Genomic DNA, 14,543 nt, shown 5'->3' with positions numbered 1-14,543 from the left:
GAGTGGGGTAGGGGGCGAGTGTGGGATGGGGACCCAGTCATCCAGTCCGGCCTTTGGAGGATGGAGGGGCGCATGTCCTTTTGAGGACTAGGAGATGCGTTGGATGGGGTTTTCGACGGGCATGGCTGTGATGTTTTGGGGAACATCTAGAAGGTGACAGACGAGGGGAAAGGACTCAGTCCAGGGAATTGAGAACTGTGACATGCACCCCGGGTTCCAGGCACCCTTGTGGTCACCCCCTCCCCTCCGCGTTTAGGCTTGGGCACCGGGGAGGGCCATGTCACCTGAAGCTGCCCTTCCAGGTTTCCATGGCAACTGACAGCCCATTGCAGGCGTTCTCAATGCCTGCGGGGAGGGGAGCAAGTTGGCGCTGGAAGGCTGCTCACCCTTTCCTCTTCCCAGTAGCAGTACCTTGGTGCGTGGGAGTGGAGACTGCTCACGTTCTGCCTGAGCGGGGGTTCTTGACAGGCTTTTCCACGAGCCCTCCGAAGTATATGCAGAATTTTGCAAATTTTTTCAGAGACAGGGCCTGTACCTTCCCTTCTGTTCTCAAAGGACTCCAGCAAGACAGGTCTAAGCTCTAGACTGTCTTAGCCTAAAATAGTCTTCCTCTCCCCATGTCTTATTTTTCCGACTGGGGTGGCTTAGTGTAGTGGAGCTCCAATGTCTAAGGCTGATATTCAGAGTTTGGCATGGTCAGAGTTAACTTTTGCATTTAAAAGGCATTATCCATTTCCTTGTTTTTCATCTCCTAGGAAACACTGGCCAACTTGGAGAGACAGATCTATGCCTTTGAAGGAAGCTACCTGGAAGACACTCAGATGTATGGCAATATTATTCGTGGCTGGGATCGGTATCTGACCAACCAGAAGTGAGTGTCAGAAGCCTATGGTGTTGACATTGTGCCCTACTGATTGTTTTTTGGACTAGCAACCTGGAAGGGGGCAGTAGTAGAGTGGTGGTGTAGAAAGTCTTGTGGGGTTCAGCTTGGACTCTGGCTCAGCCTCTGCCTCACAGAGTGACTGTGGACAAATCCTAACATTTGGGAAATGGGGAAAGTCGAGCCCCTGGAACAGGGTTGTGTGAAGCATAAACAAAGTGCAGCAAATGACAGTACCTGACGTATCACTGTGTGAGTGTTTTCCATTTTTTTTTACCCAGTCACAAGTTTGACCTTTATAAGATTTGCCACACCTGTGTGCCAACCATACCACAATTTTATTTAGTAACTAAAAACTATTCTTGAAAACTGCCCAAGCTTTTCAAAAATTTTCAAATTTGAGACACTTCAAGTTGAAATAGTATTGTGCACACTTGATACCCTTCACCTGCATTCATCAGTTGTTACCATGTTGCCACATTTGCTTTCTCTGTAATGTATATAAATAGACACACCCCTGTAGCTCTACTTAAAATTTTTAGAGGCACCTGGGGGGCTCTGTCCGTTAAGCGTCCATCTCTTGATTTCTGTTCATGATCTCAGGGTTGTGGGATCGAGCTCCAAGGTGGGCTCTATGCCAGGTGTGGAGCCTGCTTAAGATTCTCTCTCTTTTCTGCTCCTGCCCCTCCTTTCTAAAAAATTTTTTTTTTAAATTTTAATATAATTACAGGTACATAGGAAGTTGCAGCAATATTAGAGTCCCATGTACCCATCACCCAGTCTTCCCCAGTGGTTGGGTCTTAGGTAACTGTAGTAGAATATCACACTCAGGAAACTGACATTGGTACAATGTGTATGTGTAGTTCTGCCACTGTGTAGATTCCTGTAAGCACCACTGTAGTTAAGATACAAAAGTGCTGGGGTGCATGGGTGGCTCAGTTGTTAATCGTCTGCCTTCGGCTCAGTTCATGGTCCCAGGGACCTGGGATCAAGCCCCACATTGGGCTCCGTGCTCAGTGGGAAGCCTGCTTCTCCCTCTCCCACTCCCCCTGCTTGTGTTACCCCTCGCTGTGTCTCTCTCTATCAAATAAATAAATAAAATCTTAAAAAAAAAAAAAAAAAGATACAGAAGTGTTTGATCACCACAAAGATTTCCTGCCTGCTACCCCTTTATAGTTATACTTTCCTTCCCCCCCACTTTTTTTTGCCAATCATTTAAGCAGAGAGCATAACACTTTGCTCATAATTATGTCAGCAGTTACCTCCTAAGAATGTATTTCTTACCTAACCACACATAGAAAATTAGCGTTACACTAATTATCACACATAGAAAATTAGTGTTACACTAATAGTATCACTTACTGTAGTCTATTCAATTTCCCCAAATTGTCCCCAACATTCTTTGCTGCCTTGTTTTGATCATCCGGTGTTCATGCATTGTATTTGGCTGTTACCACTCTTTCATCTCTTCATTTAGGAGAGTCTCCTACCCTTTTTCGTGGCAAAGTTGTTCATGACATTGTCTTACAGAATGCCTCAATTCCAGATTTTTCTGTTTGTGGCCTCATGAGAGATCCTTTAAGGATTTTTGGGAAAAATATTACATAAGTGACTTGTATGCCTGGTGTCTCATTTACCTGTATTTGATTGGGAGGCACATAATGTCATATTGTCCCATTACTGGTACGAAGTTTGAGCATATGATTTCTCCCTTGTAAAAATTCATTTTTTTCTCTTTGTGATCAGAGACTATACTTTTAGACAGTGTGAATATATTGCTCCTCCAAGTTTTTATTCAGTGGTTTTAATATCCACTGTTGATTTTTACCTGACTCACTTAATATACTGCTGATTCTGATCCTGGTATGTGGACTACTGGCATTCCGAAGGAAGAGTCTTCCCTTCATATCTTCTCTCCCTTTCATTCTCTATCTATGGCCCGCTCTTCTTAATATCACTAGAGACCAGTGCATTTTAAAAAAAAAAAAAAAATCAGAGTGTTGGAATGTAGTGCTGTCACTTTTTTACTGTAGAGGCCTATTTTTTACTCTGAACTTACTGAAATATACACAGAGAAGTGCATACATCATGAACATACAGACTGGTGGCTATCATTATCCTTTCAGTGCTTGGTTTGCCCTACATGTAGACAGGTAGCCTCCTTTGCCTTTTTGACATGACCCTTTAATCTTTGAGCATTTTGTTGCTTTCTGTCCCAACAAGGTGTCTTAGACTCACATTGGCCTTCTCTTATCCCAGAACTGATACCAAACATTTCCTTAAGGAACTCTGATTTGTTCTTTGAAATTTTTAAAAAAATATCTTATTTTTCTAAGTTGTCTCTAAACCCAGTGTGGGGCTCAAACTCACAACCCGGGAGAGCAACAGTCACATGTTCCCCTGAGCTAGCTAGGTGCCCCATGTTCATTAAATTTTTTCAGTTAAGCTTATATGACAAACATTTCATACCACTAGTCTCTGCTAGTTTTTTTTTTTTTAATAAGCATCAAAATAAATACATATTAAAAATACAGTGACTGGGAACCAAGTAAGTAATATCCCACAGTGGAGCCCCTGCCATGTATTGGAAACTGTTGGTGTCTGTGTAGGCATTTCCGTCTGAAAGTCGGTAATTTAAAAAAGAGAGACAAAGAGAGAGTTCCTTACATAGGCTTGGGCTGTCCTCAGCTTGAGCCATAGATACAGCTTGGTGCTTATGAGTTTCTTGTGTGTGTTTTAGAAACTCCAATAGCAAAAACGATCGAAGGAACCGGAAGTTTAAGGAAGCTGAGCGGCTCTTCAGTAAATCCTCAGTTACTTCAGCAGCTGTAAGTGAGGTGGGGGGAGCTTTACTGTGGCCCATCTCGGAGGAACACCTCAGTTAAATTTCTACGAGTTTTCTCTTTCCCAGCTGTCTGAGTGCTCTCTGGAGGTCTGTGGTAATTTTTCTAGTAACGGGTGGTTTTTTTCTTTTAGGCAGTAAGTGCGTTGGCAGGAGTTCAGGATCAGCTCATTGAAAAGAGTAAGTCTATTTTTTTACTTTTTTATTACTTAATTTTTAAGCCACAATAACCCTTATATTTAACTCCTGTAAAACCTAGAAGTTAGGAATCCTTTGAGTCTCCTTAATCATATCTTTTTCCTCTTTTCTTTTTGAGGAGGAAACCATGTCCCTCCTGCCTCATCTGTCATGAGAGGTTGACTCTGGCTGCTCAAAGACACAAAGATATGTCTTCCTTGCTGATAAGTGTTAGGGAGTTTTTTTGTTTTGTTTCATTTGTTTGTTTAATTTAAAAAGAAAACCTTTTATCATGGAAAAGTTCAGACATATATGATAAATCTCCATGTCCCCAGTTTAATAATTCTTGAGAATCTCATCCTGGGAACAGAATGTACCTATGTGTTCTTAAATATAAAATGCAGAGTAGATAGTATTTACTTTGTAAAGAAATTGTATCGTTCTCTGTAGGTAAGCCATATAGTCTAATTCTATTCTAATGTCTAGTGATGGGATATAGATTGTACATTTATTTCTCTGAGTCAGACTCTATGGAGCTATCTGTGTTGGACACTGCCTGTGCACTGGGCCACTCTGAAACATGACCTGCTTTTTGTATTTTGGTTGTGTGCTTCTTTCAGGTTTTTTTTTTTTTTTTTTAATTTTATGTGTTTACTTGACAGATCACAAGTAGACAGACAGGCAGGCAGAGAGAGGGAGAAGCAGGCTCCCCACGAAGCAGAGAGCCAGATGCGGGGCTCGATCCCAGGACCCTGAGCTAATGATCAAGTTGTCTATCTTGTGGGATCCAGTTGTGTTTGCACTGGGCCAGTGATTTGAGGAAAATCCATTTTGGTAGTTTGGGAATTAGAACTACTCAGTGACTTTGATTTTTATCTCTGTGTACAGATTTCTTAATATCTAGAAAATTCTGGAAAATGTCTTCTGGTCATTTCTGCTCAGATATTCAAGCTCATACATTTTATCTAAAACCAAATTGTTCTGTTTCTTTCAAAACTCGTCTGCTCAGTTTTTCAGTTATAGTACTTCTATTCTCCCTCATTCATCCCTGAAGGCATCTTTGATTCCTTTCTGCCAACCAATTAACTATACAGAGTGCTTTTGATTTTTCTTTTACTGTGGCTTAAATAAGTTAAATCTTACTTCTTTTCAGTTAATTGCCACTTGTAGAATGTGGCGCTAGTATTGTCTGCTTTCTGAGTCATAAGACTGGTTAAGGAACACCCTGGACCTCACTGTGTGAGTTGAAATGGAATGATGTCTGACTCCTTAGTTTTCAAGAAAAGCCCATAATCCTCCTCCTGGCCTGGTGGGTGGTTCAACATCTGGCTTTGGTCTTAACTACATAGAATGGCTGCACCTAGATACTCGTGAGGAGATGAGTCTTAAAACCTCAGCTTTCAGAAGCTTGGCTGAGACAAGCACTTATGTATTGAAGGTTTTCTGAAGCAGGTGTAGGCCATCTGTCCCCTGAGATCTTCCCCTTGGTTTGAGCCACATCCCTCGCATATGTCAGAGTGGTATTTCTTGGTCTTCCCTATCATGTTGCATTTGATGAATTATATTTTGGTCCTGTTAAATGTGCTACTGTATTTATTGTTAAGAGAATGTCACAGATGTTTACTATCATTACTAATTATTATGATTTTTAGGAATAGTTGCTTTCCCTGAGGGGACTCTGGGTGGCTCAGTTGGTTGAGCCTCTGCCTCTTGATTTCGGCTCCGGTCATGATCTCGGGGTGGTGAGATCGAGCCCACTCAGCTGGGAGTCTGATTCTCTCCCTCTCCTCTCCCTCTGCCCCTCTCCTCCCCTCCACTTGCACACATGCACACTCTGTCTCTCTTCTCTCAAATAAATAAATAAATCTTTAAAAAAAAAAAAAAGGAATAGTTATTTTCCTTGAACAGCTGGTTGGTTTTTACTGAGTGTCTGGTAATGGACTGTTTCTTTGTGCAGGTGCTCGAATGTTTAGTGGTTCTCCTCTGTAAGGAAGTATAAATGTAGAGCGTGCATTTGGAGAATGAGAATATAGCATGCATTTGGAGAATTAGTGTTGCATCCAGCTTACTTAAGTCTTCTATCCCTCTTTGTTTTACTTGTCTCATTTTAAGTTGATTTTGATATATGAATCTTGGTAAACTGCTTTGAATTCTTTTTAGAATAGAGAATTACGTAAATACTGGAGTTTATCAGTTCAAATGGTCAGAGCCCCTTTAAAGTAATTCTGTTGGGTTCTGTCTGTTCTGTCTCACCACCTTCATTACTGTTTCCTCCTGCTGTTCTTTTGGGAGGGGGGTGCAGAGGGAGAGGGAATCTCAGGCAGTCTCCCTGCTAAGCACAGAGTCCAACATGGGGCTTGTCTCAGGAACCAGAGATCATGACCTGAGCCAAAATCAAGGGTCAGACGCTTAATCGACTGAGCAACCCAGGTGCCCCCTTACTGCTATTTTTTTAGTTTAGTTTCATCTTGATTTTTTTGTAGTCACCTACAGTGTGTCTAAGTATGAAATTTTTTTTAAAGATTTTGTTTATTTATTTGACAAAGGGAGAGATCACAAGTAGGCAAGGAGGCAGGCAGAGCTCAGCTCTCTGCTGAGCAGAGAGCCTGATGTGGGGCTCAATCCCAGGACCCTGAGATCATGACCTGAGCTGAAGGCAGAGGCGTAACCCACTGAGCCACCCAGGAGCCCCTATGTATGAATTTATTTGTAATTATCTGCTTGGGTTTCATTGGACCTCTTGAAATGGTGCCTTGGTATTTTTCATCAGTTCTGGAAAATTCTCAGCTATTACTTCTTCATATACTGCATTTGCTCTGAGCTCTGTCCCATCTCTTCCCCTTCTCTGCTTACATGTATGTTAAACTTTCTCCTTGTATCCTTTATGTCTTTTATTAGCCTTTCCATGTCTTGTCTTTGCCCCTGGGCCGCCCGGCAGTTCACAAATCTTTTAGTTGTGTCTCATTTGCTGTTAAACCTTTCCTTGATTTTTTGGGGGTGCCTGGGTGGCTCAGTTGGTTAAGCAGCTGCCTTCAGCCCAGGTCATGATCCCAGGGTTCTGGGATCAAGCCCCACATCGGCCTCCTTGCTCGGTGGGAAGCCTGCTGCTCCCCTGCCTGTTGTTCCCCCTGCTTGTGCTTACTCTTTGTCTCTTTTTCTCTCTCACTCTCTCCATGTCAAATAAATAAAGTCTTTAAAAAATATATTTAAAAAAATTATTTTTAAACTTTATTTCACTTCTTTAAGCAGAGTGAGCCCGGTTGTTGCATATTCTGTGCTTAATTTCAACCTCTGAAGTCCTTCAAGACGAGTTTGTGTTGTCTGTTGCTTCCTCTGGTTATTTCTCATAAAGTCTAATTTTCCTGTGTGCCTGGTTATTTTTGACTGTGTACTGCTCATTGTAACCTCAAGTATTTATAGAATAATTTGAGGGTGAGGAAGAAGGTACCATCTTCCAAAGATGTTATGTTTTCTTCTACTGGGTGTTTAGACATCTAAACCAAGTTGAGGGTCCCTGAAAGACCCAAGTGATTCAAACCAAGCTTTAATTCCATGAAGAGGAATGGTCTGCTTCATCTTTTGCTCTTTTTCCTTTGTACAGAATCTCTCCAATGTCTCAGAATTTCCGTATTAACAAATCTTGTGGAATGACTCCTGGTTCTTGCTTTTTGGTGGTGATGAAGTACAGATTCTTTTCTCTTAGAATTTTGAGTTACACATTCTTAGATCTCAAGGATTTTGGAGTTCAAACCATTCTGAAAACTTTTTAAAAAGATGCATTACTGGGACGCCTGGGTGGCTCAGTTGGTTAAGCGGCTGCCTTCGGCTCAGGTCATGATCCAACATCGTGGGATGGAGTCCCATAACGGACTCCTTGCTCAGCGGGGAGCCTGCTTCTCCCTCTGCCTCTGCCTGCCACTGTCTGCCTGTGCTCACTCTCTCAAATAAATAAATAAAATCTTAAAAAAAAAATGCATTACTTTCTGCTTCCTTTGACTTATGTACCTAAACTAGCATGATAGAGTGGATTAGCAGGATCCCCAAAGGGGAATTTTATGCAAATTACTGAAAGAAAAACAAACAGCCAGATTTTATCCAGTTTCCTTTAAAGGATCAGCTTAGTTTCTACTGTTTGTTTTACCAGACTCCTCTGAAGTTTTCATCAAACCAGATCTTTCCTCAGCATTTAAATCATTCCAGTGGATAAATAAATGGCTGCATGAAGCATAGTTGAGTATATTTCTTTCATCTTTTAAGTTTATGTGCTTATCAAAGTTAGTGCCTTAGCACTATTCAGTAGGTGTTTTATTGTTGTTGTTTAAGAAGAGTGTCTCATTTGTAGGTGTATTACACTTAATCAAAATCTGACATTCTTTACTCTAAAGCCAAGTAGCTTACTTATATGTCAGTGAGAAATGAACTTAGGTGTCTTTTCCTGGTGACAGCATCATAGAGTTGACTGACTCACTGCTGTACTTTGGGGTGTTATAACCCACCCCTTTTGCTCTCACTTCTCTCCTACTTCCATGAGCCAAGAAAAGACAATTATTGGGGCACCTGGGTGGCACCTGGTGGCTCAGACGCTTAACCAAGCGTCTGCCTTCAGCTCGGGTCATGATCCTAGAGTCTCAGATTCGAGCCCCGCATCAGGCTCACTGCTCAGCAGGGAGTTTGCTTCTCCCTCTGACCCTCCCCCTTCTCGTGTTCTGTCTCTCTCACTCTGTCTCTCTCAAATAAATAAATCAAATAAATAATAAAATATATACATATATAAATAAAATAGAAATAAATAAATAAGAAAAAATAAATAAATAAAAAATTTTTTCTTTGTGGTCACGCTTTGTATTTTAATAGTGTTTAATGTGGTCTCCCTGGCTGTGGCCCCTCTCATAAACTACTTTGAGCCCAGTAATCCTAAAACGCAGGTTTGCATAGAGAACTCAGAAAACATTTGTTGTTTGATGTCGCTTCTCTGTTTATAAGTACTCGATGACTTTATCTTGTGTCCTGCTAGCGACTATTTTACTATTTTACGGCAGATTGTTTACTGTTGAGAATTTGACTTGCATGTTTGTGGATCTCAAGGATACTGAGACTTGAACACTTAACTGTGTTCTAGATACTACGCAGCCACTTGCATTGATCTCATTTATTCCTCAAAGCTACTTCTTTTTTTTTTTTTAAGATTTTATTTATTTATTTGACAGACAAAAATCACAAGTAGGCAGAGAGGCAGGCAGAGAGAGGGAGAAGCAGGCTCCCCGCTGAGCAGAGAGCCCGATGCGGGGCTCGATTCCAGGACCCTGGGATCATGACCTGAGCTGAAGGCAGAGGCTTTAACCCACTGAGCCTCCCAGGTGCCCCTCAACGCTACTTCTTGAAGGATAGATACAGATTATAGGCTTGAAAGGAGGGAGCATCGCTGTAGCTCCAGCATTGACCCCAGTGCCTGGTCTCTAAGAGATTTTCAGTGTAGAGAAAGAGTTCCTATTTTATGGGTGGAGAAACAGGGTCTGAAAGGTTAAGCGACCAGTCAGCTCTTTTAAACATCATCTCACACTGTCTCCGTAGGTCGGATCCCTTAATCCGACACTCATGGCTCTTCCTTACCCTGTCGTGCTATTTCACCTCTCATTCCTCAAGCCGTCTGCTTAAGAGATGTTGTTTGATTCATTTGGCTCAAGTGTACCTGGTGTTTTGTTGTCTCTGCGCTTTCACTTGTGCTATTTTTTGTACTTATTTTGGCTTCTCATTTTTCAAGGTCCAGCTTAAATTCCACCTCCTCCGTGAAGCTTTTCCTGAATAATTCACTCTTTTTTCTCTGGCTCCCGTGGTGCTTAATATCCATATCTGTCCTTTGGGACACCGGTTACTGCTGGGGATGTTCTCTCTTCAGAGAAGTAACACAGGTGGATTCTCCATTCACAGGGCTTTGATTCGATTTTACACTCTTTTGTATGTGTTTGCCCATGGGTGCTGACAGAATATGACCGGCTCATCCATTTACTCAGTCTTCCATAGCAGCGGTTCCGAAATGAGGAAATGATTGATTTGGTTCACTAATGTCATTTAACAGAATTGCAGGTTAGGCAGAAGTTGCTGTATCTAACTTACCTTTCTGACTTGCTCCCACCTTTTTAGTTCATCCTCTCTTCCTTTGCCCAGCCCCCTACTCAGTCCTGTGCCCCTTCTGTCACCCTGTCTATGATCCAAAGCATTTGTGACCTCATGCCCCATCAGCCTGTTCCCTCCCTCACCAGTGCCTCTGTCATTTGCAGTTTTAGAGAGGACATTTTTCAACCTACATAAAAACAGGAGTGGCTATGGGAAAAGGCTGTCCTGATCATACGTCTCCATTTTAGACTCATCTTTTTATATTTTGTTAGAGATTTTTTTTTTTTTTAATTAGGAAAGGATTATATTCTGATTTTATTCAGTCAGACTACTTAGAAGTAAATATGAAATAGGTTCATTACCTCGTGTTCTACTTCAGCCCCATTTTCTGAGGTAACCGTTAACAGCATGATGTCATCCTAACCTAGCCACCTGCACATTCACACACTGCACACACACATACACACACATGCAGACGCACAGAGTTGGGTTTTGTTTTGTTTTGTTTTTCACTTGGAGGGGTTTTTTTTTTGTTTATTTGTTTTTTGGGTTTTTTTTGTTTGTTTGTTTGTTTATTCTAGGGCTTTTTTAAAGGGTTTTATTTTTTTATTTTTTATTATTTTTTAAGATTTTATTTATTTATTTGTCAGAGAGAGAGGAGCTAGAGCGAGCACAGGCAGGCAGAGGGCAGAGGGAGAAGCAGGCTCCCTGCCAAGCAAGGAGCCCGTTGTGGGACTCGATCCCAGGACACTGGGATCATGACCTGAGCTGAAGGCAGCTGCTTGACCAACTGAGCCACCCAGGCGTCCCTAAAGGGTTTTTTTATTTAAAAAAAATTTTTTTATTAACATATAATGTATTTGTTTCAGGGGTTCAGGTCTGTGATTTATCCATCTTACACAATTCACAGCACTCACCATAGCACATATCCTCCCCATGTTCATCACCCAGACACCCCATCCCTTCCACCGCCCTCCCCTCCAGCAACCCTGTTTGTTTCCTCAGATTAAGAGTCTCTTATGGTTTGTCTCCCTCTCTGATTTCATCTTGTTTCATTTTTCCCTCCTTACCCCTATGATCCTCTGCCTTGTTTCTCAGATTCCTCATATCAGTGAGATCATATAATTCTTTCTCTGATTGACTTAATTTTGCTTAGCATAATAACCTCTAATTCCATCCATGTTGTTGCAAATGGCAAGATTTCACCTTTTAATGGCTGCATAATATTCCTGTGAGTGTCTGTGCGCGTGCGTGTGTATGTGTGTGTATGTGTATGCACACCCACCACATCTCCTTTATCCATTCAGCTATTGATGGACATCTAGGTTCTTTCCATTGTGTGGCTATTGTGGACATTGCTGCTATAAATTTCGAGGTGCACATGCCCCTTCGGATCACTACATTTGTGTCTTTAGGGTAAATACCCAGTAGTGCGATTGCTGGGTCATAGGATAGCTCTATTTTCAACTTTTTGAGGAACCTCCATCTGTTTGCCAGAGTAGCTGTACCAGCTTGCATTCCCACTAACAGTGTAGGAGGGTTCCTCTTCTCCACATCCTCACCAACATTTGCTGTTTCCTGACTTGTTAATTTTAGCTGTTCTGACTAGTGTGAGGTGTTATCTCATTGAAGTTTTGATTTGTATTTCCCTGATGCCAAGTGATGTGGAGCACTTACATGTGTCTGTTAGCCATTTGGATGTCTTCTTTGCAGAAACATCTGTTTATGTCTCTGCCCATTTCTTGATTAGATTATTCTTTGGGTGTTGAGTTTGATAAGTTCTTTATAGATTTTGGATACTAGCCCTTTATCTGATATGTCATTTGCAAGTATCTTCTCCCATTCCGTCAGTTGTCTTGATTCTGTTGACTGTTTCCTTTGCTGTGAAAAAGCTTTTTATAGTGATGAAGTCCCAATAGTTCATTTTTGCCCTTGCTTCCCTTTTCTTTGGCGATGTTTCTAGGAAGTTGCTGAGGGGGAGGTTGAAGAGGTTGCTGCCTGTTTTCTCCTCAAGGATTTTGATGGATTCCTGTCTCAAATTTAGGTCTTTCATCCATTTTGAGTCTATTTGTGTATGGTCCAGTTTCATTCTTCTGCATGTGGCTGTCCAATTTTCCCAACACCATTTGTTGAAGAGACTCTTTTTTCCATTGGACATTCTTTCCTGCTTTCAAATATGAGTTGACCATACAGTTGAGGGTCCATTTCTGGGCTCTCTGTTCTGCTCCATCGATCTGTGTGTCTGTTTTTGTGCCAGTACTGTACTATCTTGATGATTACAGCTTTAAAATAGAGCTTGAAGTCTGGAATTGTGATGCCACCAACTTTGGTTTTCTTTTTCAACATTCTAGCTATTTAGGGTCTTTTCTGGTTCTATACAAATTTTAGGATTATTTGTTCCATTTCTTTGAAAAAAGTTGATGGTATTTTGATAGGGATTGCATTAAATGTGTAGATTGCTCTAGGTAGCGTAGACATTTTCACAATATTTGTTTTTCCAGTCCATGAACATGGAACATTTTTCCATTTCTTTGTGTCTTCCTCAATTTCTTTCATGAATACGTTATAGTTTTCTGAGTACAGATTCTTTGCTTCTTTGATTAGGTTTATTCCTAGGTATCTTATGGTTTTCGGTGCAATTGTAAATGGAATTGACTTCTTCTTCTTTTTTTTTTTTTTTTTTAAAGATCGATTTATTTATTTGACAGACAGAGATCACAAGTAGGCAGAGAGGCAGACAGAGAGAGAGGAGGAAGCAGGCTCCCCGCTGAGCAGAGAGCCCGATGTGGGGCTCGATCCCAGGACCCTGGGATCATGACCCGAGCCGAAAGCAGAGGCTTTAACCCACTGAGCCACCCAGGCGCCCCTGGAATCGACTTCTTAATTTCTCTTTTTTCTGTCTTGCTTTTGGTATAGAGAAATGCAGCTGATTTCTGTGCATTGTTTTATATCCTGATACTTTACTGAATTCCTGTATGAGTTCTAGCAGTACTGGGGTAGAGTCTTTTGGATTTTCATGTAAAGTATCATATCATCTGCAAAGAGAGTTTGACCTCTTCTTTGCCGATTCAGATGCCTTTTATTTCTTTTTGTTGTCTGATTGCTGAGGGTAAGAACTTCTAGTACTATGTAGAATAGCAGTGGTGATAGTGGACATCCCTGCATTGTTCCTGACCTTAGGGGAAAAGCTCTCAGTTTTTCCCCAGTGAGAATGATATTTGCTGTAGGTTTTTAATAGATGACTTTTATGATAGTGGGGTATGTACCCTCTGTCCCTACACTGTGAAGAGTTTTGATCAAGAAAGGATGCTGTAGGGGTGCTTGGGTCGCTCAGTGGGTTAAGGCCTCTGCCTTCAGCTCAGGTCATGATCCCAGGGTCCTGGGATGGAGCCCCGAATCGGGCTCTCTGCTTGGCAGGGAGCCTGCTTCCTCCCCGCCCCCCGCCTGCCTCTCTGCCTACTTGTGATCTCTGTCTGTCAAATAAATAAAATCTTAAAAAAGAAAAGAAAAGGAAAGAAAGGATGCTGTACTTTGTCAGATGCTTTTCTGCATCTATTGAGATTTTCTTTTTTTAAAAGAAAGGCATTGGATCCAGCAGTACATTTTATCTGCTTTTTCACCTATGCCTCTGCAGGTTGAACACATCTAGATAGAAGTGTATGGAGTAGTGATGAAGAGCGTGGGCTTTGGATCCAAACTGTCTTTAACTATGAATCCCGACTCTTTCCCTTATTAGCTGTGTGACCTTGGGCAGATTTCTTAAACTCCAGCCTCCTCGGTTTCCTTCTCTGTAAGTGGTCATCATAGTTGCAGAGGTTTCTGTGAGGGCTTTAGGCACGATGTATGTAAAGGGTATAGAGCAGGCCAGGCTTCTAGTTAAGACTCTGTTAGCTATTGTTACAATCTCACATTCTTTTCAAATGCTGAAAATACCCAACAGTCTGGTTGTGCCTCCTCCCCTTTGGTGCACATTCACACTCTCCACTTTCCCCAATATAAACAATGTTGCAGGAAACTTCCTGGTACACTAGCTTGTGTGTAATGGGCTTTTTATTTCTATAGGTTGGTGTCCCGGAAGTGGCATTGTTGTGTCAAAGGGCGATTTTCATAAATACAGCACAGTTACTTTCTGTGGTGTGGTGGGAAATACATAGTAGGTCTTTGTCCCCTGCTCTGGCACACAGCTCCTAAAACCCTTGGAATCTCCAGAGTGGTAAGAATGACTAGTATTCACTGCATACGGAAGAAACTGTTGAATGCTAATGGAGATGACTGAGAGTTGGGGAGCCCTAGAGAGTGTGAGGATGGGGGCTTAGAACTCTCAGCCCTACCCCAAAACTCAGAGAGGGGAGGAGGCCTAGTGACTGAGTTAATCACCAGTAGCCAATGACTTAATCATGACTGCATAATGAAACTTCCTTAAAAACCTCTAAACTGGGGGGCACAGTCGGTTAAGCATCTGTCTTTGGCTCAGGTCATGATCTCAGGGTCCTGGGATTGAGCCGTGCATCACCCTCCCTGCTGAGTGGA

At 41.8% G+C, this 14,543-nt stretch overlaps 1 protein-coding gene across 3 annotated transcripts in view; it reads left to right on the top strand.

Annotated features, from left to right (window-relative positions):
- Nucleotides 1–14,543, top strand: part of MEAF6 (MYST/Esa1 associated factor 6) — a 28,178-nt gene that overhangs the window by 637 nt on the left and 12,998 nt on the right. For all 3 annotated transcript variants that reach the window (XR_009345055.1, XM_059135669.1, XM_059135670.1), the window contains exons 2-4: nt 756–871; nt 3,621–3,708; nt 3,857–3,902. Coding sequence is in view for 2 of the 3 variants with exons in the window: in XM_059135669.1 (XP_058991652.1) it covers nt 756–871; nt 3,621–3,708; nt 3,857–3,902 (250 nt within the window). In the remaining variant the exon portion in view is untranslated. The remainder of the gene's footprint in view (nt 1–755; nt 872–3,620; nt 3,709–3,856; nt 3,903–14,543) is intronic.

This window comes from Mustela lutreola, chromosome 10 (genome assembly GCF_030435805.1).
Source record: "Mustela lutreola isolate mMusLut2 chromosome 10, mMusLut2.pri, whole genome shotgun sequence".
In the NCBI taxonomy this organism is placed as follows: Eukaryota; Metazoa; Chordata; class Mammalia; order Carnivora; family Mustelidae; genus Mustela; species Mustela lutreola.
This window is presented reverse-complemented; position numbering and strand designations above follow the sequence as displayed.